We start from the raw sequence: 25,005 nt of genomic DNA, 5'->3' as shown, positions 1-25,005 counted from the left end.
TAAAGACAACACCCCTCGTCTCAGAAGTAACGCGGGCAGAGGAGGACCATTCTCTAATAACATTCCAATGGGCACCTCTAGAACTCCACCATGCAGGGACGCCTACACAAACCCGGTGGATTGGAGTCATTTTTGTAGCACACCCGCCATCCCTGCTGGGGAGGACTACGCCGTAGAGGGGAAAGCGAGGGCGAGGGGTCCCCAGTCCAGCTGTGTCATGATCAGCCACGAGAACTTGTGCAGTGGGCGGAATCCACGAGAGCAGATTCCAACCGCAAATGCACCCCGATCATAGGACCAGGGTGGACGAAGAATTCGGGAAGAACGTCTCCAAACCAGGCGAGTTCAGCTCTACTGCGGGTGCGCCACCTGCGCCGTAGATTATCGGCCTAAAGAGCTAGTTCGTTAGGGGCGAATTAGCCAGGTTAGCGAAACGAACTAGTTGGGAGAGCAGGCACCGCAGTAAGGCTAGGCTTGAGCCTTGACTCTTGAGGCTCGATCATCGATCGAGGAGAATGCATCTCAATCAGGGAAGTGGAGGAAGCAGATGGAACTATCTAACTCGTAGGGCAAGGCAGAGGCGGTGTTGAGACAAGATGAAAGAAAGAAAAATGAAGCCGAGAAAGAGAAAAGACCGCAATACGCGTGACCGTATGGGTATCGCAGTCACTGGACCTTCTCGTCTTTTCTCTGCATCTTCCTTTTCTTCTCTTCCTTTCCTTCCTACTCTTCTTTGTTTCTTTTTCTTTTTCAATCTCCTCGTCAACAGTCATGTGTTGTCTATCGAAATCAATAGAATGCAACATAATTCAATCAATTCCAATGAAAACGACCAACATAACTCACTACCGATCCCTTCTCTGTCTTTTCTCAGCTCAGCCTCGACCCCTCGATCGGCCTTTCTACGTACTCTGCGTCAATTGCAGATCGGTCTTGTCCTCCACCGTTCGCATTGACACGACGGTGTTATGCCGGTGGAGCATCAGCCCGCCATTGCATGGATTAATCAATTAGGCCCCAGCAAGCCGTTGTGACCCTTAATATAACAGCATCCGCTCTGCTCTCCACTCGTCAGATCAGTCTGACGAGGTCCGGTGTTTTCAGCACTGGACTGTTTACGGCGATCGTCCGTGGCGTCATCTGCTGGGACTGGCTCTTCTTCGATGCTCATCCGTCTGGTTGATTGGCTTACTGTATCTATTCTCTGCTAGATGCCGATCCACCCGTCTAGACACCGCACACACTCTTTCTTCTGTCTCTGACAATCTGACCTTCAGGCTATATCGCTTGCAATGCTTCGCCCCTCTCAACCCAACAACCGGGTCATCTTCAACGCATGTCGTCGATCTATCTAAACTCTATGTCCATTCCAAATACCATGATGCCCCACCAATGGAACTTCGGGCTTAGAAGTGTATGCGGGCCTCGCTCTTCGTGACAAGCCACTTATGCAAGAACAGACCAAAAAAAGGGAATTGCTCGTTGCTCAAACCATAAGCATACGCGCAAGAGGGGAATAAAAATTAAAGAAAACACAATGTGACCTATAGTCTGGCGGCAATCCTGCTCTTCTCCATCTCCTCTTGTGCCCGCTCTCGAAGTTGTTTTCGTAAAATCTTGCCGGATGGATTCTTGGGAATGGCGTCAATAAAGACAACCCCGCCGGTGATTCGCTTGATCACAGACACTTTCCCGTTCATAAATCCCACAATATCTGCTTCAGTGGCGCTTTGTCCGGGCTTCAATGCTATATATGCCCGAGGACGCTCATCGTCATTACTATTCGCCGACGATTGATGCGTTAGCGATTTTGCAGGTGGCCACACACACACTCTGAAGAGGGAGGTTTCGGGAACTTACACTGGCACGCCAATGACTGCAGCGTCGGCAACTGCAGAATGTTCCAACAAGAGAGCCTCGAGCTCGGCCGGCGCAACTTGATTGCCTTTGACTTTGATCAACTCCTGGCACGCTGTTAGCATGGCATTTGGGGCTTGCGATTGGACCAGAAGAGGCGATGGCAATTTTCGCGGCTAAGGCACCTACCTTCTTGCGGTCAACGACGTGGAATTTGCCTTCGTCATCCACGAAGGCGATGTCCCCTGTCTTCAGCCAACCGTCCGACGTTTTTGTCTCGCGGGTTGCCTCTGGATTGCGCCAGTAACCTTTCATGACATTCTGTCCTCGAACCCAAAGCTCCCCACGTTGGTTTCGCCCCAACTCGGTGACTCCGTCGTCGGCCATGATCTTTGCCTCGCAATTGGCATTCAGCTCACCAACCGAAGCCGTCCGGCTCTGCTCCATCGGATGCCAGCCAAGCAATGAGCAGGTTGTTCTGCGAATCAAGTTAGCATACAGCGTTGCCACTGAGGGAGTCTCGAAGCATCGAAAAGGCCAAAACCCACTCTGTCATGCCCCATCCTTGTTTGATGTTGATGCGTCCGGGCTCCCAGAGAGCTTCGACCTCTTCGCAAACTTCCCTGCCTAGGGGGGCCGCGCCACTCGAGACCTTTTCGACGCTGCTGAGGTCGTATTTGCCACTCTTCACTAAAGGGTGTTTGGCAATGGCGACTACCACCGGTGGCACCAGGATGAGATCCGAGATTCGGAATTTCTCCGTGTACTCGAGCATCTTGACGAAATCAAATCGGGGCATAATGTACACTGGCACCCCTCGGCTTAGTGCCGCCGCGATGAAGATATTCTGCGCCATTGCATGATACATCGGTAGGAAACAGAGCCATCGTGCTCGCTCCGATTTCACCCTCCACTCCGGATCCAGGTAGAACAAATAATTGTACTGCAGCATGTTGGCAACGTAGTTCTTGTGTGTGATCTCCACGCCCTTGGGCTTCCCCGTGGTCCCACTCGAATAGTTCAGCGCCAACGTGCGGCCGGCCGCTTCCGGCGTCGATAGATTGTCCCAGACAAACTTGCTTCCTTCTTCGGCAGAAGCTATCAACTCACCCCAATAGCGACAGCCCTGCTGACCTTTGCCCTGCCCGTCAAACACCGCATTGTTGAACACAAAGACTCGATCCTGAGACATCCCTGCCAGTCGGGCTGCTTCGATCCCCGTGTCGAGACTCCCCTCGGCGCAAATCAGGTAAGTCGCACCGCTATCCTGCAGCTGGTAGGCCAACTCTCTCGCCACGTACGTGGGATTGGCCCCGGAGAAGATTCCCCCGGCCATAATGATGCCCATGAAGACGACGGGGAAGAATAGGTCATTGCCGGAGAATAGGACGACCCGGTCTCCGGTCTGAAGGCCCGATTTGCGTAACCCAGCAGCAAACCGTTGACTCCAGAGCCGGAAGTCGTGCGTCGTGAAGTAGTGCGTCTCGGCGCGGGCTGCTTCAGAGAAACATCGATGCGTTTTCGGGAGAGGATGAGAAGGGGAGGTGAACAGGAGCGAGGCCAGATGGGTGTCTGGGATATCGAGATGCCAACGCGATCTGAACGGCATTGTATCCTTGGATCTCGGAGTGCCAGTCAGATGATGAAAGAGAGTATATACTATACGTCTTCTATATTCTAGATGATCGAAATAAGCCGAAAGCAAAAACGAAATGCACTCCATGGACAGAAGAACGGGATCAAGGACAAGATCTTATACCAACCCAACAAAGCAGTATCTGCAAACCGACACCAATAGAACGCAGGAAAGCACGAACCAAAGACAGGAAAGCGCCGCGTGGAGACAAAAGCTTCTCCCCGCATTCCTGTCGGTTACGCCCATCCGCCGGGTACCAATCATGATGCAATCATGGCAGATCCCGAGGAGCAAACACTCGATGAACCTCGGACCTGGGTTAACTAACTGTTAATTGCGCCTTTCGTGATGTTGCCCGTTTGGAACAGGGATGATCCTTGGAGGGGTTTCGATTCGGGGGTTTTCTACTGATTTCCTGTTCGAGAAGGTTGGGATTTCTTTCTATCTGCAAGTACTTTCTTTCTTCAGTCTTTGCAAGGTCTGGTCTACTGTATATGTAATCTGATTAACAAAGAATAAGTGAATTCTACACCCCCTAAACCAATTGCCCGATCGCAAACGATGCTAATTTTTTTATAGAGAGCATTCCCTTCACCAAGGGAAAACATACAGGAAAATAAGAAAACAAATATGGCTTGAACATGATCAATCATTATGACGCCTCCTCTCCCCCAAGGCACACCAGGGCCGCCTTCAATTCATTCACGATTTTCTCCTCCAGTCGGTTCTCCGCGCCCGAGGCAGCATCCGCCGGCTTCTGTCGTAGCAGTTCCACCTCTTTGTCGCTGGTGGCGACGATTCGGCCCCGAAGGCTCGATCGGCGCTCCAGTAGCTCCTCGATGTCCTCCTTGACCTGGGCCTTGTCCCACCGGAGGTCCTGGATCGCGTCGGCATCCACGCCCGCACTGGGTCCGGCTTCGCGGAATCGACCGAGAATGAAAGATATCAGGGCCAGCGAGTAGGCCTCCGACGCCATGCTTGAAGTGATCTTGTGGCGCGTGGTGGTGGCTGTCGAGATGGCTTTGCGCCCGGCGGAAAATGACTCGGAGGCGCGCGTGAGCTGGCCCTCGAATTGGTTGAGGAACGCGGCAACCTCGGGCGCCGTGCGGATGACGTGGAAGAGGAGATTCAGGCACAGTGGAAGGAAACCGTTGGTCCAGATCGAATAGATCCGGGGGACGGGGTCCAACGGTCCGAAACCTTGGGGTTGTCGGAGGAGGTTCGTCAACCGACATGTGGAGAGTCTGGCCAGGATCGCCTCGACGGCGAGGTGTTCAGCCAGCATGGGTATGGTAGAGAGTTTGACGAGGAAAGAGATACTGAGGTCGCCATAGACAGGATCGCCGGCGACTGCCAGCTGATCGGCCCACGAGAACAAGGCGGTCGCATGGCGAGCTATGTCGTTGTCGGCGATGTGGTAGACAATGTGCTCGAACAAGCGGTCGACGTTCTTCACTTGCAAGCAACTCTGTAAAATGGCCGTGAGAATGGCAAAGTCCTTGGGCGTGCACTTGTCAGGCTGCTCGTGCAGATACGTCGTCAAAGACTTGAACCCTTGAGCAACCACCGTTTTCACGACTTCAACGACCAGTCCTAGGTCAGATGAGATTTCGGCCTTCTTGCTGAGGGTTTCAGGGACTGGTCGACTAGGCAGGTCATGGTGGAACTGGAGAGCGAGGAATAGGACATTGAGCAACGATCGGTAATAATCGGTGTCGTCATGAATGAGCGCCTCCTCATACGTTGCGCGGCGACTGCGTAGTGCTTCCCAGACGACCGCGAGCAAGCCGAATACCTCGGAGCCTTTTGCTTCAGTCTCAACGAGCCGCTGGACCAGTACCTGGGCGAAATCCACCCGTGTCTGTTGAACCTTTTCGAAAATTGCTTCCTGGGGGGTAACGGCGGTGTTGGCTTCTAGGCAACTCTGAGCAACTAGGGCCATCGATCTCTTGATTTCACGGTCGACCATGAAATCGACACAGTGCTCCGTGGCAAAGAACTTCCAGCTATGAAGCAGTCGCTGCAGCAGAGAAACACTGGTCAGATACCATTCAACAGAGACGGTGAGCAGATACATACCACTTGAGCCTCGACTAGAGACAGATTGAGATTGGCCCGTTCAAACTCCTGAGCAAACCCTTGGTTTCGTGTGCCGGCCCAGGCAAAGTCATACGAAAGAAGCTTCTCGCCCAGGTGGATGTCGTAGCAGTACTCTTTGCCTAACGAGCGGGGCTGTAATTGCGTTCGTTTGAAGTCGGCCAATTTGCACCCAGGGTATCGCATCTCAAAATTCCTCCTCAAATTGGCGTGTAGAGATGCATTATATCTTGAAACCTCGACAGCACCCTTAGCATACCAGGAAACCAACGGAATTAGCGTCTTGTGTAATGTTCGGTCCCGCATCTCTTTGGCAGAATGGAGGTAGACCGCGAAAAGGTCGGCAACAACAGCTGCAATCTGAGTGGCAAAGATTTGCTCTCCCACAGGCAAGGAAGAAATATTTAGCTTAGAGACATAATGCACAATGCTGTTGAAGAACTGCGAATGCTTCTGAAGTTCGAAGGTTGCCCAAGGCCAATTTTCTTGCGCCTGAGAGACAAACTCCAGCAATGCGAGTGAAATTTGGGGTTCTAATTGTTCGATGTTGGTAAGCATGTCGAGAGCCATCTTCAAGAATGGCGCCCCTCTCATTGCTGGGGCCCTCTGGCTAGCAATTGTCTTCTTCAACGTCTGTCGAGGAGAAGAGCCGGTAAGAATGTAGACAGCAAGCCATTGTTGGCGCTTGCTGACCAAAGCTGACAGCATGTGCCACACTGCCAACTGCAAGCCTCGATCACTTAGAGGCTTGTCGAACTGGGATAAGACGTCTAAGAAGAGGCAAGATGATTCGGCTCCTAGATGACCAACTAGAGACGGTGGTTCGTTCGCCGGGTCCAGAGCAGCTCCCGATACCAAGGTAATCAACAATGAGATAACCGGGGATCGGTATGCATCGTGAAGCGCATACAACTTTACAAGAACCGGAGTCGCCTTGAAAAGCTGTTCTTCTAGCAATGATGGAGGACTCTCGACCAGCTGGGCTGCTTGCAAAAGTCTGGTTGAGAGCTCCAAAGTTGATACTACCTGGCTTTCAACCAGTGTCAAGTATCGAAGGTATAGCGTGGGAGGTGTTTGGAGGCCATCAACAACAAGCCTAAGGATTGGGTTGAATGGGAGATCGGCAGCAGAACGAGGGCGAAGAACATCTAGTAAATAAGTCGCCGAGGAGGAGAAAATGCCAGTTGCTTTTGTTTCAAGCTTAGACGTATCGTTGGCCCCATAGACGAAGTAAAGGATTCGTTCGAACGCCTTTGCTAGGGCGGCATTGAGGTCAAACCTCTGCTCCGGCTTATTGAACCGCCAATTGATGCTGCTGTTGTAGACTTCGACCATTGGCCGAACGAAGTTGAGCAAAGCGCCTCTCATCATATGGGACGGGACACCAGAAGTCCAGTCGGAAACAGCCATTATCTTGCCACCCATGGTGTTGGGGCTCTTCCTCAGTATGGCACGAGAGGCAGCATCGTCCACGACGGCCTCGAATAGACGGATACAGGCAAGAAGGAAAGGATAATCACCCGACGTTACCTCTAATCCAGAAACGATAACGGTCATGATACCCCCCTTGCCATCGGAACCGAGCAAGTCACTTCGGCAAAGTAAAGGCCAGACCCTGCCAGGCAAAACCGTAATCAGCGCGCAGATGAAACGCAAACAGGCTATAGTGGATTCCAAAACACTGTCCGACCCAGTCTTGGTGCTCATGCTGGAGAGATTGCGCTCGAAGATCTCAAAGATCACGGAAATTATATCGCTTTGACGAGCCAGTCCATCACTGGCAAGCTCCAGGATCCTCTTGGCGCCAGAATCATTGTCCCTTTGGGTTTCCCTGGTGGCGACGAGAAGATCTGCTAGCAATCCTATGGCCTCTGCGCTAGCATCTTCACCCCCTTCGGTCAAAGACCCTCCGCTTTCATTCCATTGCTCAAGCCAACTTCCGAGATAGCTTAGGCAGGAGTACTCGTGCTGCCACATAACAACCGCGGGTTTAGATTCAGACACCACTTGGCCAATTGTCGCAGCGGGGACTTGAGACGAGCCGGTAACAACCAAAGCATTACTAGGCTGATAATCCGGAATTTCATGGTGAGCAGCCGAGCCTATCATTGGAAGCGACTGAGCAAGTCTAACGAGGTTTGCGTTCTCGTCTTCGCGAATCGTCTCATATCCTTGAAAGGTAGCAGGAACCATTTGCGTGAATGTTTCCATGCTTTCTAATTCATTAATGAGGTCGGGGAGACCCTCTTCGTTAACGATGTCTTTGCTGATGAGGGCCCTGCACAATCTCAAAAATGGCACCATTTCGTACGGAAATCGTGAACGAGCTACCCGAAAGATGTTGTTCATCAGGACATCATCTTTCCTGAAGATAGATCGTGGGTCACTGGGCTGAGCTGGGAGGGTGTTCGGGAGCCAGGAAGATTCTGCGGATGGCCCAGAGAGTATTGCTAACACCGATTCCACAACCTCAGGGGAATAATCCATGTATATCAGGGCAGTTCGAATAAGGTCTAACAGCGCCGCTCGAGTCCACTGATTGGTGAATGCATCGTCAACTGCGGACGTAGATCCAAGGCTTGTCGCCAATGAGATGATAGCATCGACCGCCGAATTTTTGACAGTCTCGGATGTGAGGATATCAATTGATTCATCCGTTGTATATTTGGGTGTCCGCACACAGTCGAGTAACTCCTCGTACAGAGAGGTGTCAGAAGCTCCTTCACCAGCATGGGGTGTATTTGACTGGAACGAATCAATTGCACTGTGGAATTGCTCCAGCTCTCGAGTTTCCTTTTCAGTAAGAGCGAGTTCCCTCATCGTGTGTAGAACTAAACCCCACGAGAAGGCCGCAGGGTTGGCAATTTGAGATGCCAAGCCCTCGTTAACAAAAATTGCATTAATGTTACCGATTTCTTCTTTAGAAAGGAAGTAAGGAGGCTGTTTGGGGTTATTGGCCGGGGTTTTGTCAATGATTGATTGCACAGTGAGAGGCAATTTCAAGAGAGCGAGCGTTGTCAGACATACAAAGCCCTGGAGCGGTAGCAGGACTTCTATGGGATTTTTGCATGGCTTTTCCGGGTCAGCCTATGGCAGGGTGAAGAGAAACTTGGGGAGCAAAACTTACGACTTGAAGAGGCTCCAAAAAGCTATAATCCTTCATTAGTTGAAGCCAAGACACCTGAAGCTCTCCCGCAGGGATTTCGGTGGATGACTGCAGCAGCAGGAACAAGATCTGCAGGATATGCAGCGTTTCTTCAACAAGGGTTGTCCTCCACATGTCTTCTGTAGCTTCGTTGCTCTCAGCAAGTCCCAACCAACCGCCATCACCCTCTAGAGCAGTAAGTCGATCTCGGATGGCCTTGATGCATGCCTGAACAAAAGTACGCCAACCTTCTCCGGAGAGTTTGCTTTCGAAAACAGTCTCTGCCAGTTGGCATAACTGAGCACTCCGCTCGTCCTGAGCTTGCTCTGTAAACATGCCATTGGTTTTGTCGTTTAGCAGAATGGCGAGAAGTTTTCTGGCAGTTTTGACGATATGGCCCCTTTCCAGTAGATAAATATTGCTCAGTCGTAAGCGGCGGTTCTCGGTCGACTCGAAAAGGGAGGCGTCATTCTTAGAACCAGCATTTGGGTTTAAAACCTCAGCGAAACTGGGCCCCGCCAGCGACACGCGAAAGTTTTCGGCGCCCGTCGCGCCTTGCAAGCTTGAGGTTTCCTCCTCCGCAAACCCCGAAAGTAATCGCGTAGCAGGGCGGTTTTGCCATTCCAGGACTGCGATTCGAAGTGCACTGGTCTCGTCGATGCCAGCTTTCTGGCTGAGCCATAGAGCGTCGTCTTTGATTTCCTTTAAGTTGTACGATGCTTGCGCAGACGTTTCGGCATGTATCGCGGCCGTTTTCGATTCGAAATCGGTCTTGGACGTTGCAGACGGAGAGGGGAATAGATTTAAACAATTCGAGAGAAGCTGAATGCTTTCCGGGCGCGATAGAAATGCGTGGAGCTTACCCGTGTCATCGACGACATCTTCCGGGTGAGAGGTGTAGAGAAAAGCTCCCTTCCAAGATCTAAACAGACGGAGAAAAGAAGCATTAGCCACGGACACAGTCAGAGAAGCAGATGCGCGTACAAAAGCTGAACGTCCCCGGAGAAGCACTTGTCCAGGGACGGAAAATAGGCGTCCGGAGAGGGAGCCATTGGGGGACCAGCTATATCATTCTAGATCCTCGAAGAATCGGGCGGAGAGGACCTAGCGAGGACCGAAGATGAAAGAAGTCGCAATTGGAGTTGCGAGAAGGACGGAACAGCACGTTGGAGCTCAGGCGGGAACTCAAGAATATTCAAGGAGCGCTTTTTCCCCGGAGGTCAACAATGATTGCCTATCTGGGTTTAGCTACTCGGAGGCGGTGAGCTGATTTTGCAGCGTTTGACTTGTCGCCCCGATTGGGAAGGCAGCGCGGACGCCCCCCTCGCATTTGGAGCCTGAGTCACTCACTGCATGCAGCTGTCGACGGCAGGTTGTGTTACCCCTTCTCTCCCTCCTCTGCCCAACCCCCCTGGGACCAGGTATTTATCTCCTCGGCTATTGCTCTCTTGATCATCCCTCAACCTTGAAGACTAACAAATGCTATTTTGCCTTCTTCCTTTTCCCAGACTTAGCCATGTCGGATCTTGTTGACCATTCCCCCCACCATCCCACCAGGGCTGCGCAGCGGGCCAGCGCCTCGAATGTCATCCTCATCGATAACTACGACTCCTTCACCTGGAATGTCTACCAGTACCTGGTCCTCGAGGGTGCCACGGTAAAGGTCTTCCGCAATGACGAAATCTCCCTGGAAGAATTGATCGCCAAAAAGCCGACTCATTTGGTCATCAGCCCCGGTCCCGGTCATCCCGAGTCTGATGCCGGCATAAGCAACGCTGCCATTCAACATTTCAGCGGAAAGATTCCTGTGTTTGGTGTGTGCATGGGTCAGCAATGCATCATCTTTTCCTTTGGTGGAAAGGTTGACGTGACCGGCGAGATTCTGCATGGCAAGACTTCGGAGTTGAAGCATGACAGCAGAGGGGTTTACGAAGGGCTGCCCGCATCTCTGAACATAACTAGATATCACTCGCTGGCTGGAACGCATGCGACCGTTCCGGACTGCCTAGAAGTCACGTCCTCCGCCGATCTGCGCGATAACAGTGGCAAAACTGTCATCATGGGAGTTCGACACAAGCAGCTGGCTGTGGAAGGCGTTCAGTTCCATCCCGAGAGTATCCTTACGGAACACGGTCGGACAATGTTCAGAAACTTTCTTTCTCTGACCGCGGGCACTTGGGAAGGAAATGGGAAGCCCTCCGGCGGCAACGGCACGGGTCTGGTCGGCACCCCGAAGACCGACAAGAAGGTGTCTATCCTCGATAAGATTTATGACCATCGGAAAGCCGCTGTTGCCATCCAAAAGACCATCCCTTCTCAACGCCCGGCGGATCTGCAAGCTGCTTATGACCTCAACATCGCGCCCCCGCAAGTCCCGTTCCCTGCCAGGTTGAGGCAATCATCTTATCCGCTATCTCTCATGGCTGAAATCAAGCGTGCTTCTCCTTCCAAGGGCATGATAGCTGAAACTGCATGTGCGCCTGCACAGGCTCGGCAATATGCGAAGGCGGGGGCCAGCGTCATCTCCGTCCTCACAGAACCGGAATGGTTCAAAGGCAGCATTGACGACTTGCGTGCCGTCCGCCAAAGTCTAGAAGGGCTCACGAACCGACCCGCAGTGCTGCGGAAAGAGTTTGTTTTCGACGAATATCAGATTTTGGAAGCACGCCTCGCTGGTGCTGATACTGTTTTGCTCATTGTGAAAATGCTCGACGTTGAGCTGCTCACCAGACTATACAACTACTCCAAGAGCCTTGGGATGGAACCTCTCGTTGAAGTCAACACCCCTGAAGAGATGAAGATTGCGGTCGATCTTGGCTCTCAGGTCATTGGTGTCAACAACAGAGATCTTACTAGCTTCGAGGTTGACTTGGGTACCACAAGCCGACTGATGGACCAGGTACCTGAGAGCACTATTGTGTGCGCTCTGAGTGGTATTTCCGGGCCCAAGGATGTAGAGGCGTACCAGAAGGAAGGCGTCAGGGCTATTCTTGTCGGCGAGGCTCTCATGCGGGCACCGGACACTTCTGCTTTTGTTTCGAACTTGCTGGGAGGAAGCACGGAAGAAGCCCCTACGACACAGTACTCGCCGCTAGTGAAAATCTGCGGTACGCGAAGCGAAGAGGGTGCACGAGCTGCAATCGAGGCTGGGGCAGATCTGATTGGAATCATCCAAGTTCAAGGGCGAAAGCGGCTTGTTCCGGATGACGTTGCCTTGGGTATTTCGCGAGTAGTCAAGTCGACCCTGCGCACTGCTACTCATCAGACGACCGCCTCCGAAGGAGTATCAAGTGCGACATCCATTGACTTCTTTGATTATTCTGCAAAAACCCTACGTCACCCTCATCGAGCCTTGCTCGTGGGTGTATTCCAAGATCAGCCGCTGTCATATGTCTTAGCTCAGCAGCAGAAGTTGGACCTTGACGTTGTTCAACTTCACGGTTCCGAACCGCTTGAGTGGGCTAGGTTAATACCAGTTCCCGTCATTCGCAAATTTGCTCTCGATGAACCTGGGATTGCAAGGAGGGCTTACCACAGCCTGCCTCTGCTGGACTCTGGAGCAGGAGGATCGGGTGAATTGCTCGACCAGTCGCGAGTTCAACAGACCCTGGAAGGTGATAAGGGTCTGCGTGTCATCCTTGCCGGGGGTTTGGATCCCACCAATGTGGCTAGCACACTCAAGAAACTGGGTGAATCTGGACGTAAGGTTGTTGGAGTGGATGTCAGTTCTGGCGTCGAATCCGATGGCGCGCAGGATCCCAGCAAAATCCGTGCTTTCGTGCAAGCAGTGAAAAGTCTTCAACTCTAATCATGACATTCTGAAATATGAGGTGTCACATCTTCCGAAATTAACGCATCGCTACGCATCCACGATGGTATTTCTTGAGTTTTATAATCGTTACTGCAAACTTGCTTTTTGATCACTTTAGATAGATCACGTACTTTCGGGTTGCATTCAACGGCTTGAGCCGATCTTATTCGTCTCATGTATTTCGGGCTTCACAAATCATCAGAAAGATAATCATATTCACATCACCTTTCGGGAATCCCTGTGTAGGCTTCTATATACTCTTTCTTCCTCTTTAACTGTTACCGTCTCCTTGCTCTCTTTCCTCATCTCACTCTCGATCAACTTACTTGCCTTCCACCTCACTACCATCTTCATTCGTTATCGACACTCATATTTGTCCTCAACCACCATGAAGGACCCGTTCAAGAAAGTTCACGTGTGCTCTTTCGGCCATTTCGGTGGCGACGGGGACAAAATTCCCCAGTGGGTAAAAGCACACGGAGGGCAATATTCGAAGAACGTCAGCCAGGATGTCACTCATCTTGTCACCACAATGGAGGCATTCAAGAAGAACGTCGAAATCGGTATGAAGGCTGTCTTTGTCCAGGGCTCAGCGAAATGAATTGTACTAATTGATATTCTTGCGAGTAGTGCGAAAGGCCAAGCGCTTCAAAGTCAAGATCGTTTCCTACGATTGGCTCGAGGATTCACTGTTGTCCAAGAGCCGAGCTCCCAAGCGCGAAGGGCCATATCTTTTGGAAACCATTTTTAAGAATGAGAAGAAAGCCAGCGCTGAAGCAAAGGCTAAGAAGGTTCCGAAGCGACAAACAAAGGTGAAGGCAAAACGAACTAGTATGGTACCACTTTCCACTTTTCTAGAAAGAACAAATGCTAATATTGTGTGAAGTGAAGTCGAAAGACCCATTTACGGCTAGGTTTGGGACCATTAAGAAAGGCGCTGCTGCAAGTATGCTTCGATCTCCAGAGTGGCTTGGAAGATGGGGCTAATTCATGGGCAATAGCTGACTATCACCTCTATACGGACAACAAGGGTGTGACTTACAACGAGGTGCTCACTTGCCCGACAATCCAGGCGACTCGCGAGAAATACCAGCTCAAGGTACTTTGAATCTTCTTGATCCCATTCTTCTTTACAATGGTCTCCATGAACATACCTCTGTTCTCCCTCCAACCCTGATGCTCACGATATATAGATCTTCGAGCTCACCGGCAACCCAAACACCTACGCTACCCATGTCAAATACACGCGAACCGGTAAATCAACAACTGAGCTCAAGGCACCGATTGGAAGCACCCTACAAGACGCCATGTCGGCGTTCGAGCAATTTTTCGAGGAACAAACTGGCAAGAAATGGGCAAATCGATTGGACGGAGTGGCACCCGAACGCAAACGAGACGACGACGGCAATGTCCTCCCAATCTCCGGGGGCTGGTTCCACTGTGAGCAAAACAATAGCATCATTTCGAATTTCCTACGGGAACCGCCTCGAGCTGTTGCGGAGCCAACGGTATCCGCTTCAGACAATGGTGCAGACGACAGAGAGGAGGACGCAGAATCGCAGACCGAGGTCTTAGATGAACTGGTCGAGGGCGAGGATGGGAATGCTTGATGCTAGTAATTTCTTTAGACGATCGTATTGGATTTGCGAGTTCGGTTCGAATGAAGAGATTTTCATGACGTGGGACATGGTCTTTAATGCATTTGCTCAGGTTTGGGGGTTTGGTTAGTGCGAAACGAAACGTTTACTCATTCAGAGGTTGAGGACAATTGACTGCTTGCTCAGGGATTGAATATGAATTAGTTGCCAGATCCAATACGACATCGCAGCACCGGGACATTCTCTGAAGAATAAACAAGTAGAACCATCAAAGTTCCATTTCTTCCATATGGGTATACTATAATATGAACAGGAACGTGAAACTGCCAAATGCTAGCCTTTTATATCACCACATAACACCTCATGCGCCAAGGGACTTTTTTTTTCTTTTGCCATCGTAAGATATCTTACACACTGCCGCCAAACCGGGGAGACAGTCGTCCAGGATATAGAGCCGTTTAAAGGTAATCCTTCTTCTTGCTGGTCCGGGTGTATTGCGTAAGAGCCCATTCAACATCGCCGCTAGAGCCCTTCTCTAGCGATCCTCCTCGGATCTCGAAGAGTCTCATTGTCATCCGCGGCCCGACTTCCGCCAACTCAACGTCCCGATACCCTGTCTTGACAAAAACATGGTGTCGCACCTCAATACTATCCTCCTTGTTGACGAAGCTGACGACACGGTTGCCGATCTTTCCGCCCTCACGAGGAGGGAAGAGATGCTTGAGGATTTGGACAACGCGAGCACCCAATTTCGTTTTGAACCCTTCGAAGACCAGATGAGGGTAGCTTTCTGAGACGGTTCCACGGGCGGAGTTGGGGATGTCGGCACGAAGAACGACGTTGTGCAAGGAAAAGCTAGCGGTCGGTCCATGAGGAAGATGCGAGATGGTCATGGCAGTGGGAGTTCCACGATGCTCGTGAAGAAGAATCATGTCGGTCAGTGCCGCGGCATTTGCGCTGGACATGAGGTCGGGGAGAACGAGGTTTCCACGGTTCAGGCGAATGGAGGTAGGAAGAAGCAGACGGATTTCCTTGGCAAATGCGCCCAGACGAACGGAAGGAGAGCGAGAAGTAGTGACGATAGGGCGAGGATCGACAATCCCGGAGGTGAGGGCGTATTCATCATCCAGATCCAACAGGTCCGACTCCTTGTTCTGCCTATCCTCGGGGTTTAATGATTCATCGTATTTGAAGTCTTCGCGCAGTTGTTTATCGTCTGCGATGGAGGGATCAAGCGGTTTTCCGGAGGCTAACGAAGCCTTCAGCTGGGCTCGTTTTTCGGCGATAGAGGCATCGCGGAGAAGCAGAGCTCTCCGATAGAGATAGTCTCGACGTTCACGGGCTTGACGGCGCTATAAGAAAGTCAGTAAGATTGACGACGGTCAATAAAAACCGAAAAATCAATAAGAATCAACACGAACGTACAAGCATGTTTTCTGGGGGAGTTCAAGTGTTCTGGCTGAAGAAATGTCGAGGCTCGCCGACAAAAAAAAAGGCGGGCAACTTTTTTTGACTGCGCAAGTGGTCCGCCGGGTCCGCCGGAGCTGTGTGGGAATTGGCGGCGAAGGGTCCGATAAAAGGTGAGCCGATCGCAAATCAGCTTTCCGTCACCCTGTTGTGTGGACTGCAACATCCTGCCATCCAGGAGGAACCCGCTCACTTTCACTAGGTGCTATAGCGACGGAGTGAATCGCGCGGATTGTTATATTGACTGGTTATGTCAGAATCCCTACCCTCGAACGCCTTCCCATTGAAGTGAATCCGCCACTGACTTTGACCTTAGTCACTCATTCCTTTTGCCCCTCTGCTGTGGCACGCCGGGTCATCGAGGAAAGCAGGCCCTCTTTTACAACTGGACGGCGCGACTCGCGTGTCCTTTACATTCCTTTTCCTTGAGCGACTTTCCGTTTATATTCTCGGTTTGCAGCCGTCCTGTCCCTTCGTGCTGTTCACAATCATCCATTTCTCGAGCCTTTCCAGTCGCCAACAACGCGGACGTGAATTAGCTGGCAATCTGTGGAAATATCGGAATTCAGGGCAATCATGGCCGCTATCAATGATGATGTTACGACTGCAGATCTGGAAGAGACCACTCTCAGTATGAGCGGAGGTCCCCGCCCGCGCAGACATGATGATGACGACGAAGGGTCTGATAATGGCGATGATGACGCTGAAAGCACAACCAGTGCCCAGGTCGCAGGGGATGCGAAGACACCAGGGAATGTTGATGAAGAGAAGGAGCTTCCCCCACATGCATGCGCGTAAGTCCCCCCAACTTCGAGGCCCACGCGGCCGGCTTGGTTCTCCCGCTTATCGGCATCAACGTGAAGGTACTGTGGGATCCACAATGCCAGCAGTGTGGTCAAATGTCTGTCATGTAGCAAGTGGTTCTGCAGTGCTCGTGGCAATACTTCCTCCTCCCACATCGTCAACCACCTTGTCCGAGCTCGACACAAAGAAGTACAACTCCACCCGGCCTCGTCTCTCGGAGATACGATATTAGAATGTTACAACTGCGGTACCAAGAATGTGTTCCTTCTTGGTTTCATTCCTGCCAAGTCCGATACGGTCGTCGTGCTACTATGTCGTCAACCCTGTGCCGCCATGCCTTCGTCCAAGGATATGAATTGGGATACTTCACGCTGGCAGCCCTTGATTGAAGATCGCTCGTTCTTGCCGTGGCTCGTGGGCGCTCCTTCGGACCAAGAACAGCTACGTGCCCGTCACCTCAGCCCGCAGTTGATTGCCAAGTTGGAGGAGATGTGGAAAGAGAACTCACAAGCGACATTTTCGGACCTCGAGAAGGCCACGGCTGTGGATGACGAACCCGCCCCCGTTCTCCTACGATATGACGACGCTTTCCAGTATCAGAACATTTTTGGACCGCTGGTCAAGATCGAAGCCGACTACGACCGTAAATTGAAGGAATCGCAATCCCAGGATGGCCTGATCGTGCGGTGGGACCTCGGTCTAAACAACAAGCATCTAGCCAGCTTTATCCTGCCGAAACTTGAACTTGGAGATGTCAAGCTAGCTGTGGGTGACGAAATGCGCCTCAAGTATACTGGGGAACTGCGCCCCAAGTGGGAAGGTGTTGGCTACGTTATCAAGATCCCGAACAACCAATCCGACGAGGTGACCATTGAGTTGCGGGCAAAGGGTGACCACAAATCAGTGCCAACGGAATGCACGCACAATTTCACTGCAGATTATGTCTGGAAATCGACATCCTTCGATCGTATGCAACTCGCCATGAAAACGTTTGCTGTCGATGAGTTGAGTGTTTCGGGCTATATCTTCCATCGTCTTCTTGGACACGAGGTCGCCGCTGCACCGATGAAGACACAGATGCCCAAGAAGTTCAGTGTTCCTGGGCTTCCCGAACTTAACGGCAGTCAGATCAATGCGGTCAAAAGTGTCTTGCAGAGGCCTCTGAGTTTGATTCAAGGTCCACCTGGAACTGGAAAAACTGTCACTTCAGCTACTATCATCTACCATCTCGCCAAGCTTAACGGCGGTCAGGTGTTGGTCTGCGCTCCCTCTAACGTTGCGGTTGATCAACTTTGCGAACGTATCCACCGAACAGGCCTTAAAACGGTGCGTGTGACCGCGAAGTCGCGAGAGGATGTGGAGTCTCCCGTGGGCTTCTTGTCTTTGCACGAACAAGTTCGCCTTAATGACACCAACATCGAACTTGTTAAACTGAATCAGCTTAAATCTGAACTTGGCGAATTGTCGAGTCAGGATGAAAAGCGCTTGAAACAACTCACCCGCTCGGCGGAGCGCGAGATATTGAACAATGCCGATGTCATCTGCTGCACCTGCGTTGGTGCTGGTGACCCTCGTCTTGCTAAGCTCAAATTCCGTACTGTTTTGATTGATGAGTCTACGCAGTCTGCCGAGCCTGAGTGCATGATCCCATTGGTCTTGGGCTGCAAGCAAGTCGTACTCGTTGGTGATCACCAGCAGCTTGGTCCCGTTATCATGAACAAGAAAGCGGCCAAGGCTGGTCTCAACCAATCTCTCTTCGAGCGTCTTGTCATTCTAGGGTGCTCTCCTATTCGGTTGAACGTTCAGTATCGTATGCACCCATGTCTATCTGAGTTCCCGTCCAATATGTTCTACGAGGGTTCTCTGCAGAACGGTATTTCTTCCATCGAGCGTCTTCGCCGGGACGTTGATTTCCCGTGGCCCATTGCCGACAACCCTATGATGTTTTGGTCTAACCTCGGAAATGAGGAGATTTCGGCCTCGGGTACATCGTACCTCAACCGTACTGAAGCAACTAACGTGGAGAAGATCGTCACTCGCTTTTTCAAGGCTGGCGTTCAACCTCAAGATATCGGTATAATCACCCCCTATGAAGGTCAGCGCAGCTATATTGTCAGCTCCATGCAGGCCAATGGTACCTTCAAGAAGGAGCACTACAAGGAAATTGAAGTCGCTTCAGTCGATGCCTTCCAGGGCAGAGAGAAAGACTTCATCATTCTTTCCTGTGTGCGATCCAACGATCACCAGGGCATTGGTTTCTTGAGTGACCCGCGTCGTCTCAACGTTGCACTTACCCGAGCCAAATACGGATTGGCAATCCTTGGAAACCCGAAGGTGCTCTCCAAACATCCTCTGTGGAACTGTCTCCTACAGCACTTCAAAGAACGCCACTGCTTGGTGGAAGGTCCTCTGTCAAACCTACAGGAATCCTTGATTCAGTTCAGTCGACCCAAACAGGCTTACCGAGGACCCCAGCGTTTCCAAATGGCCTACAACCACGCCTCCAATGCCACCAATGGGGCCATGAATGGAAGAAACGGCCATCGCAATGAATTCCATGACACTGGGTCTGTGATTGGCTACATTCCTGACGACGTGTCTTCGGTCCACTCCTCGGCGCTTGGTGGTGTCGGCATTCCCTCGGGCTATCCTCCCATGTTCCAGAACTTCGCTGACTCTTGGCCTGCTCTCCCTGGTGCTCGTCGGGCTAATGGTAACAGAGGAAAAGGAGCGCCCAGTGTCGCCGGCGAATCTATCGCAGCTACCGAGTCTGATGTCACCGGAAGCGTTATTGATGGCAGAAGCGTGGATCAGGGCGGTGTGAGCCTCGCTGGATTGAGCATCCACGACATGAGCAAGCAGCCCAGTCTCAGTCAGTCCGATCGGCTGAAGCGCTACGTGGAATCTGGAGCACGCGAGCCTTACAAAGCCGGTGTCCCTGACAACGGCAGCATCTTCGGGGGAAGTTCTGCAAGTATTCGTGTCACGCGTGGCGTTCCCGGTCAAATTCACGATGACGACGATACACGCAGTGTTTCCACTGCTTTTGCAAGTCAGGTTGGGGGGAATTACGACTGATTTGATTCCCGTTACGGCCTGCCAAATAGACTGGCATTACAAGCATGCTTGCTGCCATTCCCGTGACTAGGGAGACAGCTGTTCGCGGAACTATTGGACCATTCAAGAATGGCTCGATGTCTTGAGAGTCTGTACAGTCTGTCAAGAGGTTTTGTTTGGCCTGACAACTGTGCATTTTAGGGCAGCGTCGGCGAGAGCAACATCTCAATCATAGGTGGGGAATGGAAGGTGCTCTTCACTTAATTTCTTCCGCGGTGCATTTTATCGATATCAACAAATTTCCGTTGGTATTCACACAACAGTCTGGGGGCAAGTATTCATTGGGAATGTGACCGCTTTCGGTATTTATTAGCAGGGATCTGATGTCCGTGGAACGCTGCGGGAGGGGTCACAACCTTCCAGCACATACGCCCTGTTTGCTGTATCGGTAAGGGCCATTACTGGTGAAGTCAGCACTGAATCTGAGGGATGATTCCCGGCGCACCCCATCCAGCTTGCGTCTGCACTCATCTCTCGATATCCCCAGGCTGCGGCCAGATCCAGGATTTCCGCGGAAGTGGATGAGAATGAGCTCATCGCCAAAGGTATTATCAAATGGTTCTTGCCCTCTTACTTTGCTTGTTTATGCTTGTCACGACTCAATTGAATCCTTTTGCTTTGTTTGCGGCACTCTTATGGCGATGCGGGACTGCTAGAATTAAATCGGTCTTGGCAGTCAATGTGTGCTATGCCTCATTTCTGTCAAGAAGCCCTGTTCAAGTCCTCGGCCTTCTAGGAACGAGGAACCGTTTGATACAGCCTCACGTTATTACTGCCGTCATGCTTTCGCAACAAATCCAACTATAGTCATTCTTTCTCAATGCCATCCTATCGGGAAAGCCGAAGTCATGACGTACGTGTTCGTAGAAGCCATGCAACTCCGCCGATCAATCCGCGACGTTTAAGCTCAGCCGGTCATTCTTCCTTCAGACCATTTCCATGAAGTGGTACGTATGCTCGACGTACAGTAGGCAGCTAGAATTCTCGCATCCTTGGCAACTAGGAATTGAGGATAAACGGTTATATATAGATCAATCTCAGGGTCCAACGAACATGCGTGCGTCGTCTAGCTTGGCCTGACAACTTTAATGCGTGGTGAAACTGACAGGATCAAGGCCTCAGCCACCCTGTCAGCAACCAGCATTGACGCCTACTTTCTATTATTGGCTTGATAATACCTGGAGTCCCCGCCGAATGTGATATTGCAGGGCTGCGCCACCCCGTCCGCATGATCGACCATCTTGATTACCGGGCAGGGGGCTCGTTTATACTCTATGACAACTTGGTTTAAGTGTGAAGAACGGCGAGTGAGTGGATTGGCGCTCGTCGCTTAGGGTTGGATGGGGTTTCTATCTTTACATTGTGGGGGGGTATATGTAGGTTATCTATAGCTCCAGCACGTTTGATTTTTTGAGCCAACCCTACTTTGGGCATGATTACCGCTAAGGTGAAACAATCAAAGAGAACCCAGGTATCTCACGATGAGAATGAAAACAAATCTGCAAAGCAACATAGAACCAACCACCTCTACGTACGGTGTACTACAGACAAATCAGACGAACAACCAGACCTCCTTGGCATTTCAATCCGATCTGCAAGATCGCCCAATCCAAGAGCACCCATAGCACGATCCAGCAAAGTGACGCACGATGTGTAGGGAGTAGAACGCTTCGTGGTCTTCGCCCAATCACGGATAGTTCTCCAAGGCTTCTAGTCACTGACGTGCCAATCTCATCCATCGACGAGGGTGGGTCTGAAGATGAGGTTGACTGATGAGATGTCCCAACTCCTTGCTTGATCTTAGCCTCTGCCGTGAGCTGGAGGGATGGAATTGGATCCCAATGCGACTGACATGTTGCCTGTTCCAGGCGGAGGGGACAATCGGCGGTCGATTGGGCGAGAAGCGTTGGTCACCGCTTCCCGAGGACGGCGGCAATTGGGTACCTTAGGCACCCATCCACCGAGTACATACTCCGTTCCGACGTGGCCTGGCAGCTGCAGACCAACGGTGATGGAGGATAGAAAAAAGGATATGTTGTAGATAGAACAGAATCAAACCAATAGTAGGAATATAATTATAATTATTTATATTTATATGACGAATTTCTACTGTGTACTCAGTCGTGAATATCTAGAGAATAATGTCCGAATTAGGCGGTGTGGCTGAGGAACCACGCCCGGGCCACGTGCGCGGCTGGTGATTGGCGGGCAGTCATGAGGCGTGGCGGCTGCCGTTTCTGGCATCCACCTGTTGGGTCCTGACAATTCAGGCTGTCAACTCATCAGCTCTGCCCTGCCTCTCTGCCTTCTCTGCCCTGCCCTCTTCCGTTGATCTTATACTCCCGCTACCTAATCTCATTCCAGCTATCTGGTTGCCTGATATCATCTCCTCGGCCACAATGACTCATTCCTAGTCGAGGCCTAAAAAGCGCGTCAAATTCCCCATTACTCAATACCTAGCGCCAACACTACCTGTTTGGTCACTGCCCAGTAGATCTACAGGCATTCGCCGCCTTAGTGTGGTGATCCAGCGCCTACAAATACTACGGCGCGTCTCCGTCGGTCAGACCACGGTGCCATCGTCACGACCGCTTTATGATTGTTGTTTATGATCCCTAGGTATTCCGGACTCCACCGACCGGCCTACCTGTACCTACACCGTATACCGCCACCGAGTTTCGCCCTGATTACATAACCGAGTGGCGTGCCAAGACCGAGTCATTAGTCACCTGGCGCCTTAATGCCTTGTTTCCTTAAAAATTCGGCACCCCCCGTATTCCAAGTAAGGAACCTACACTCTTTCGGTGGCTGACTCGACGCGACCGTCCACGCTGCCTCAACGCCCGTCTTTCCCTAGCTGATCTCTTTTTTTGCTGCGCAGTTCGCTTGCTACTGAGGAAGACGTCGCCTGAATTTTCAGTTTTTGCGCGTCATTCCTATTCCCAGGAACCCGCCTCATTGCAATTGACGGCGGGGTTGTTACTGCGATATGGGTGACGGTTCTGATTACCCTAGTCCACGAAGCGAAGGTCCCGGCGGACCTACATCTGTTCTCGTCGCAGCTCAAGAATCTCTCTCTCCCGCTCCTAAGATGACCGATCAACTCTCCCCCAACTTCATGGAAGGGGCTCGTCCGCGACTGTCGGTGAGACGCGCGCGCGATCCGCCCAAGAACGCTGCCGGCCAAATCTATTGCGACCACCACGAGTGCCATCAGGCCCCTCCCACGTTTCGTCGTCCCTGTGAATGGAAGTGAGTGCATCCTCTTCATTCCCCATCTCACCCCCCGGAATACGCGCAAAGTTTCTAACGCCACCTTTAGTAAACACATGGACAAGCACGATCGTCCCTACAAATGCCTCGAGCCCGGATGCGATAAGATCCAGGGGTTCACCTATTCAGGCGGGCTGCTGAGACACCAGCGCGAGGTGCATAAGAAGAACATCAACGCCAAGAAACCGCTGATGTGTCCCTACACCGACTGCAATCGCAGTACGGGTAATGGTTTTACGCGTCAAGAAAACTTGAAGGAGCATTTGCGCCGTCGCCACATGCATCCCGAAAATGGCCATGTGTCTGATCTCCCTATTGTCCCCACGTCCGAGCTCGATGGCACGGCTTCTCTTCCCCCGGCTCCTCCTTCCATCAAAAGGAAACGCGATTCCATTGATGATGAAGACCCGACCGTTGACTTGCCCGAGGATGACGAGGGAGAAGAGGAGCAAGATGGTGTGGATCTGCGCAATGAGCTCAAAAGACTGCGTCGCGAGGCCCAAGAGAAGGACCGCCGCTTGGAGGAATTGGAAAGGATCGTTTCCGGATTGCAGCAAGCCATCCCTCAGACTGCCCCAGCACAGGGATAGCGTTGCTCGGTATATTATCTTCTCTTCTCTCTATCTTTTTGTTACCATCATGAGTGCGGCTTTGTTATGTTGCTTGAGCTTTCTCACCTGCTTTCCTATCTTCTGCTTTTTTATACTCTTTTTCTTTTGTCATGTTATGTTTTGCATTCTGAGGGCGTTTTCACATGCAAAGTCCGGGCCCTGGGGCTTGCATTCATTGCTACAACATCAATGGGAGGTTATATGGATCGGTCTACATCTGAGGACGCATGGATTTGCAGGGCAGCGCTGAAGAGTATGGCGTTTACTTGAGGTCGATAACACCCGAATGGTGTTTATTTTCGTTTTCCTTTTTTTTCTTTTTTCATGGTCTCTTTGCTTACCCTTCTATTACCTGAAATATACCCAGGCGTTTTCCCTACCTTTTTCTCCTTCCCTTTCCTTCTTTCTGCAGCCTCTCCTTGTGGTTATCATCTTTACCCTCATCCCTACTTTTCATGCTTTAATGCGTCGCTATAAGGTGGCGAATACGTTGTGTAAACTCTCGGATGTCTAGTCTTTTTAAGCATAAGATTGTATTTCTAATTCTAACGGGAAATGTATTGCATATGAATGAACTTCTTCTGGCATGTTTTTGTTCTAGGCCAAGTAGATTGCCGCGTGGCGAATGTTTATTTGGACAATTTGCCTATACTACGCAGAGTCCCTGCGGACGTCAACTTGCACTTTGTATGACGAATCGCTTCCAGCTTCTACACCGTATGAAAGAGCATTTCCTAGACCTGCACTGTAGTCCGGAACTGGTAGCGCGGTTTTCTTGGTTGTTAGAATCTCAAGAGTCTCATAATGCTGCCGAGTAAGTAGACTGGTCTCGACGGCCCCATACAATCCAAATATTCGCCCTGAGAGATAGCCCGATGAGAGTGCTGCGACACCCCATTTACGGCGCTGGATTCGCTGGCCGGGAATCGAGTATCGTGCCTGGCGCCTGAAAGTACAGCCATACATGAATACCCATGGTAGGTGAAACGTATAGACCCAATCCCATAGGCTTGTTTGGAAGCAGATGGAACATCTCATGAAATTCTATTGCCACCGACAAGGCCCACGTCACCCTTTCGCCCAGAGCAACAGCCGTACAGAAAGGAGGCGAAGACTGGCAGCCGGCTATTCACTAAGCGGCCCTGAGACCCTATCTTGTGCGGGCTTTCTGCCTCCTCCCCCACCCCCTTGCCTGCGGCGCGTGAGCTCTAGACGGCTCTACTGAGGCCCTTGACTAAGAAGGGTAGATCCTGAATTGCTGTTAGTAGATTTCATCAAAATAAGCGCCGTGTCACCTACCGAGAGCAGCCTATCAAGGCTGCAAGAGCCCAACTAAGCACACAGACCATGTCGTGTGTGACAGTTCATGACTCATAGTGATACATCTGAGTCAGTGTCATGGCGAGTCGCCCGTCTCACGTTGGGCCTCTTGTTCCATACGGGGGAGTGTTGGATTGACCGCAAGCCTTCCAGCCTGGTGGCCTGGTGGCCTGGCCCCGTGATGCTGTCATGTGATAATTAACCGAATGGGGAATTGTGAACACAAACAATGTTTTTGGATGACTCAGCCGCACATGCTGTGCCTCCTG

At 51.4% G+C, this 25,005-nt stretch overlaps 10 protein-coding genes across 10 annotated transcripts; 5 read left to right on the top strand and 5 right to left on the bottom strand.

Moving 5' to 3' along the window:
- Positions 1-1,779: 1,779 nt before the first annotated feature.
- LDX57_003970 (uncharacterized protein) lies at positions 1,780-2,304 on the bottom strand (the record flags this gene model as incomplete). The annotated part of the gene is made up of 1 exon (XM_046085618.1): positions 1,780-2,304. The coding sequence occupies one exon, from the start codon at positions 2,302-2,304 to the stop codon at positions 1,780-1,782; it is 525 nt and encodes a 174-aa protein (XP_045941581.1).
- Positions 2,305-2,347: 43 nt separating this feature from the next.
- On the bottom strand, positions 2,348-3,466 carry LDX57_003969 (uncharacterized protein; the record flags this gene model as incomplete). Its single annotated transcript, XM_046085617.1, has 1 exon — positions 2,348-3,466. The coding sequence occupies one exon, from the start codon at positions 3,464-3,466 to the stop codon at positions 2,348-2,350; it is 1,119 nt and encodes a 372-aa protein (XP_045941580.1).
- Positions 3,467-3,981: 515 nt separating this feature from the next.
- LDX57_003968 (nucleoporin) lies at positions 3,982-8,540 on the bottom strand. The gene is made up of 2 exons (XM_046085616.1): positions 5,573-8,540; positions 3,982-5,513 (listed from the first exon to the last, which is right to left on the bottom strand). Exons 1-2 carry the CDS (start codon positions 8,408-8,410, stop codon positions 4,146-4,148), a joined length of 4,206 nt encoding a protein of 1,401 aa, XP_045941579.1. The 5' UTR covers positions 8,411-8,540; the 3' UTR covers positions 3,982-4,145.
- A 132-nt stretch (positions 8,541-8,672) lies between these two features.
- Positions 8,673-9,607, bottom strand: LDX57_003967 (uncharacterized protein; the record flags this gene model as incomplete). Its single annotated transcript, XM_046085615.1, has 2 exons — positions 8,673-9,506; positions 9,599-9,607. 2 exons carry the CDS (start codon positions 9,605-9,607, stop codon positions 8,673-8,675), a joined length of 843 nt encoding a protein of 280 aa, XP_045941578.1.
- Positions 9,608-10,251: 644 nt separating this feature from the next.
- Positions 10,252-12,543, top strand: TRP3_1 (bifunctional anthranilate synthase/indole-3-glycerol-phosphate synthase; the record flags this gene model as incomplete). Its single annotated transcript, XM_046085614.1, has 1 exon — positions 10,252-12,543. The coding sequence occupies one exon, from the start codon at positions 10,252-10,254 to the stop codon at positions 12,541-12,543; it is 2,292 nt and encodes a 763-aa protein (XP_045941577.1).
- A 391-nt stretch (positions 12,544-12,934) lies between these two features.
- On the top strand, positions 12,935-14,156 carry LDX57_003965 (BRCT domain protein; the record flags this gene model as incomplete). Its single annotated transcript, XM_046085613.1, has 5 exons — positions 12,935-13,109; positions 13,177-13,377; positions 13,433-13,492; positions 13,548-13,645; positions 13,740-14,156. The coding sequence occupies 5 exons, from the start codon at positions 12,935-12,937 to the stop codon at positions 14,154-14,156; spliced, it is 951 nt and encodes a 316-aa protein (XP_045941576.1).
- Positions 14,157-14,602: 446 nt separating this feature from the next.
- On the bottom strand, positions 14,603-15,575 carry IMP4 (snoRNA-binding rRNA-processing protein IMP4; the record flags this gene model as incomplete). The annotated part of the gene is made up of 2 exons (XM_046085612.1): positions 14,603-15,496; positions 15,570-15,575. 2 exons carry the CDS (start codon positions 15,573-15,575, stop codon positions 14,603-14,605), a joined length of 900 nt encoding a protein of 299 aa, XP_045941575.1.
- Positions 15,576-16,187: 612 nt separating this feature from the next.
- On the top strand, positions 16,188-16,409 carry NAM7_1 (putative regulator of nonsense transcripts; the record flags this gene model as incomplete). The annotated part of the gene is made up of 1 exon (XM_046085611.1): positions 16,188-16,409. One exon carries the CDS (start codon positions 16,188-16,190, stop codon positions 16,407-16,409), a length of 222 nt encoding a protein of 73 aa, XP_045941574.1.
- Positions 16,410-22,521: 6,112 nt separating this feature from the next.
- On the top strand, positions 22,522-22,788 carry LDX57_003962 (uncharacterized protein; the record flags this gene model as incomplete). The annotated part of the gene is made up of 1 exon (XM_046085610.1): positions 22,522-22,788. The coding sequence occupies one exon, from the start codon at positions 22,522-22,524 to the stop codon at positions 22,786-22,788; it is 267 nt and encodes an 88-aa protein (XP_045941573.1).
- Positions 22,789-22,861: 73 nt separating this feature from the next.
- LDX57_003961 (uncharacterized protein) lies at positions 22,862-23,395 on the top strand (the record flags this gene model as incomplete). Its single annotated transcript, XM_046085609.1, has 1 exon — positions 22,862-23,395. One exon carries the CDS (start codon positions 22,862-22,864, stop codon positions 23,393-23,395), a length of 534 nt encoding a protein of 177 aa, XP_045941572.1.
- Between the last annotated feature and the right edge of the window lie 1,610 nt (positions 23,396-25,005).

This window comes from Aspergillus melleus (assembly GCF_016097325.1).
Source record: "Aspergillus melleus strain CBS 546.65 chromosome Unknown contig2, whole genome shotgun sequence".
Classification (NCBI taxonomy): Eukaryota; Fungi; Ascomycota; class Eurotiomycetes; order Eurotiales; family Aspergillaceae; genus Aspergillus; species Aspergillus melleus.
Note: the sequence above shows the minus strand (reverse complement) of the source record. Positions and strands in the feature narration are given on the sequence as shown.